This window comes from Lygodium microphyllum, chromosome 17 (assembly GCF_053477565.2).
Source record: "Lygodium microphyllum isolate KBCC chromosome 17, Lygodium_microphyllum_v1.1.10, whole genome shotgun sequence".
NCBI classification, from domain to species: domain Eukaryota; kingdom Viridiplantae; phylum Streptophyta; class Polypodiopsida; order Schizaeales; family Lygodiaceae; genus Lygodium; species Lygodium microphyllum.
This window is the reverse complement of record NC_141151.1, coordinates 41601616-41605393: the sequence shown is the minus strand read 5'-3', so window position 1 is coordinate 41605393 and position 3778 is coordinate 41601616. Positions and strand designations below refer to the sequence as shown.

General features: G+C 43.3%; 1 protein-coding gene across 1 annotated transcript; it reads left to right on the top strand.

The window, feature by feature from the left end:
- Nucleotides 1-291: 291 nt before the first annotated feature.
- On the top strand, nucleotides 292-3195 carry LOC148021827 (uncharacterized). The gene is made up of 3 exons (XM_087697346.1): nucleotides 292-1014; nucleotides 1579-1723; nucleotides 1878-3195. Exons 1-3 carry the CDS (start codon nucleotides 460-462, stop codon nucleotides 2420-2422), a joined length of 1245 nt encoding a protein of 414 aa, XP_087553472.1. The 5' UTR covers nucleotides 292-459; the 3' UTR covers nucleotides 2423-3195.
- The last annotated feature ends 583 nt before the right edge of the window (nucleotides 3196-3778 follow it).

Here is a 3778-nt window from a genome sequence, read left to right as displayed (position 1 = left end):
TTGCATGGTCGTTGCTCTATGATCACTCTATAGATGCTGTGAAGAAGCAAGTTGGGGGGGTAGTGTGCATGGACTTTCACACTTCCAAAATTGTCAAAGTTGTGAAAACCTTTACTTCCCTTTGTATGTGAAGAGTGTCATTTTGAGTTCGAAAATACAAATCTTTTCGTAGATAAAAGATGCCATGTAGCTTTTTCGCAAAAGATAAAAGATGCGAGTAGCATGAGAGAGAGAGAGTGCCATGTAGCTGTATCGATGTCTTTCACTTTAGCTTGAACGGTTCTTTTTTTAATTCTCATCAAATGAAAAGAAAGGCTATCTCTCTCTCTCTCTCTCTCTCTCTCTCTGTCAGTGTGCCAACATCTTGTCTGTCTGTGTGCACAACCTTGCTCTCTTCCATAGACTGCAGTATTCAGAGAAATCACAAAGAAGCGAAGACTGCAGCCGCAGCGCCTAACAATGGAAGCTGCGTGTAATCTCCCCGGCTGCGTCAAGCCCATCTACGCCCCAAACCGGCTTGCCTGCGGGGAGCTTCATCATCTGCTGATCATGGCCCAACGGTACCATAAACTCAGCAATACATCAGCGACGTCAAGCAGCAGCCGCCCGGACCATCCCCTCCTAGGGTTCCCCCCTCAACAGGGCCGCCGCACACCGCCCCAGCAAGCACAGCTCCTCCTAGGGCTATCGCAGCGCCAGTCCGAGGGCCTCTGCGCCTTGTTGTCGTGCTCGAAGCCCTCTGCCTCCCCCGGCCATGCCTGGTGCTCCCGCCGCCATTGCCTCGAATGGCTCAGAGCCTTCTACGGCAGCCTTGTGCCTGACCAGATCTGTAAGCCCCACCCCGAATGCACGCGTCATGTCTTCGTCGACGCCGATGTGCACACTGGGTCCGTACGTGCCCATTCCTTCTGTGGATGGAGGCATTGCCAGGAATACCAGAAGCGCGTTGCCCTTTGCAATATCTTGCCATCACCCGCACCAGCACCCCTGTCTCAGCTCGGCACTTCTGATGAGGTAAAAACTGGACCTTTGTGATCCTGTTACAATGTCTCACTGTATATAAAGATAGACCTCTGTGATCCTCTTGCATTTCTTGCTGTCATACTTCCCGTTGAATACTGCTGATCAGATCCTGCATTTGATCTCTCAGTTTCATCCTAGTCTTACCCTTGGACAGCCATGAGCTTATGCTCTGTTATCACGGAGGATTTATCTAATTCTTGCTGTCAGGGCTTGATGCTTTTTGAGTGAGTTAGCAACAGAGTTTAACTGGCTAGAAAACATCCCTCGCCCTTTCCCATGGCACCATGCTGCTATACGGCTGTTGAGTTAAAACCCTGACACTCTTAAGACATTCAGGACAGGGCTACTTGGAAGAAGGTATACATGACCGATTCTTCTTTGATAGGTTAAAACATATTTGGCGCAGGATTACGTGGAAAAAGGTGACATACGTACAAAAGTTAACTGTTGAAGTTGTGGTGCCATAGGAGCAAAGGAGGAGAGTCGTAGGTGATAAATTTACCACTTGGTAATGCCTTGACTCTTACATGCAATGCACTTTTTGATGATAAGCAGGGATTTTTTCGACGTGAACCTTCAGAAGAGTCCCTTATTAAGGGACTGATTAATTATGCAGTGTTCGGAATGCCAGTCAAGGGCATCAAAGTAATGGAAGATTTTTACACCAAGCATCCATGGGAGGTGCTTCAGCAGTACCCAGGTAAACAGAGGCTGTTGAACACTGCACTGAACATAAGTTTTCCCTACAAGACAGTAGGTCTATGTCATGCAAACAAGATCAAAGCATCAGTGCAGATGAACTGTGCATGCATACAAAACTGAAGAGTGAGCATTTCCATTGATTGTGCATGCAGAGGGTGGGTGCTGCTTGCTCATCGCTCGATGTCTTTACAAAGGCAAGGAGCAGAAAAGAGAGCTAACTACAAAGGACCAGTATCACTGGAAGCAACATGGCAGGCCCTCAAAAGTTACTGCTGAGGCATGTAAAAGATATTTCAGATATAGGAAACTGCGGGGGAAGAAAAGGAACAGGTCTGAAATCAGCAATGACAACCCTTTTACTATGGTTGAATTTTCCATTGTAGAAGGAGAATTCTATAACAAATGTAAAGGCTACTCCTTGGTAAAACTCAGCGCTTCTCAAGCCCAGACAGCAGCATGTAAATGCTCGAGAAAGGAGGTTCAGATTCAAGGGGATGAAGCTGAGAATAACAACTTACCTCCAGATAATGCAGCCAGAGTAGGAGACCAAGTCAGTTATTCTTTGGATGCTTTAGATTTTCCTCTAGAGGATTGGTCTTTTGCCGAAGAGGGCAGTACATTTGACTTGGGAATATTTGAAGGCCTGGACTCATCTAGTACGTTTAGACATGATGAGTTAGAACCATGGATGATATGATTCATGATTCATTAAGTGCCTTCAGGAACTGATACTTGTGCTGCTGATTTTGGGACACCTGTGCTTTGAATAATGGGACACCTTGCAGATTGTGGAAAGTTGTTGTTGTGGCCTCATCCTGAGTCTAAATTCAAGGATTTCAAATTGGATCCATGAGGCCAACCAAGCATGTAAAGATGCTGGGTGTCTTTTCTGTCCAACACCCCACCTTGACTGGAGATAGCTTATGTAACATCACCCATGTGACTTGGGATGAGGTGGCGTTCAGGTGGAGCAAGGTGTCTTCTTACTCATGTACAGAGGAGGGTTATATGGGGCATACAGATGCCTGCAAAATTCCCTCAACTATGTATTAGACACTATGTACTTAAGAAGGGCAAAGTCTTATATGTGAGATATTACTTCGCATATCTTCTCCCATTCTCTGTGTTACCTCTGTACAGAGGGTATATGAGGCATATACTTGTCTACATAAAACACTTAACTATGTATGGACACTCAAAAGTATATATTCCAAGAAGGGTGATGTTTTAGGTATGATATATTACTTGCATACCTCCTCCCATTCTTTGTGTTGCCTCTTTCCAATGTTTTCCAATTCAATTCTCATGAACTAAGAACAAGATGAATGACTATCTTGTTGTCATCGCTAGATTTCAAAGGCACAACATTGGATGAGTACGTTTTGAACGCAGTGGAAATGCTTGGCAGAAGTTCCCTATTAGCTATGCTACAAACTAATTGGCCAACCACTTGTTCCTTAGATCGCTTAACCATGCTGAATACCTTGTAGTCTTCGTAAACAATAAGGTTTGTGCCAATTTGGTTAGCATCTCTTTTACAATCCATATAGCATTTCCAATAATTTTCATTTCAAGTTCACATATGATTTTGCATTTCCATATAGCATTTCCTATAATTTGCATTTTAAGTTTACATATGATTTTGTCACGTGGCAGTATATTTCTAACAAAGCAAATGTTTCCAATGCGCTTGTAGCTCAAGCAGTTTGAGGTGTGGGTGTGTGAGTTCAAACCTTGGGTACACCCTTGAGGCATCTTTCAAAATTTCAAGCCTTTTCCACCCAAAAAAGCAGCAGCAATTGCTAAGACTTTCAAGTAGGTCATATAATAAATTTAGAAATTTATCTTTTACCTATTATTTTATTATGAATAAGCACACAACTTTTTTTTACCTAGACTAGAAGAAAGGATCCTATAACTCAAATCTTGAAGTCCATGCAAGATTTTATCGTGTGCAAAAAGTATATCTTCAATAAGCATTTGCTAATCCTAATTCAATAGGATAGCAAAAACACAACCAATGTTAGTTTCATTTTTGATTGCCATAACCAAG

Excerpts from the sequence above, each read along its gene's own strand:
- LOC148021827 (XM_087697346.1), top strand. The coding sequence starts at position 460 with ATGGAAGCTGCGTGTAATCTCCCCGGCTGCGTCAAGCCCATCTACGCC. Across the intron at positions 1,015-1,578 it reads AGCTCGGCACTTCTGATGAG|GGATTTTTTCGACGTGAACC; the intron begins GTAAAAACTGGA and ends GATGATAAGCAG. Across the intron at positions 1,724-1,877 it reads GGTGCTTCAGCAGTACCCAG|AGGGTGGGTGCTGCTTGCTC; the intron begins GTAAACAGAGGC and ends TTGTGCATGCAG.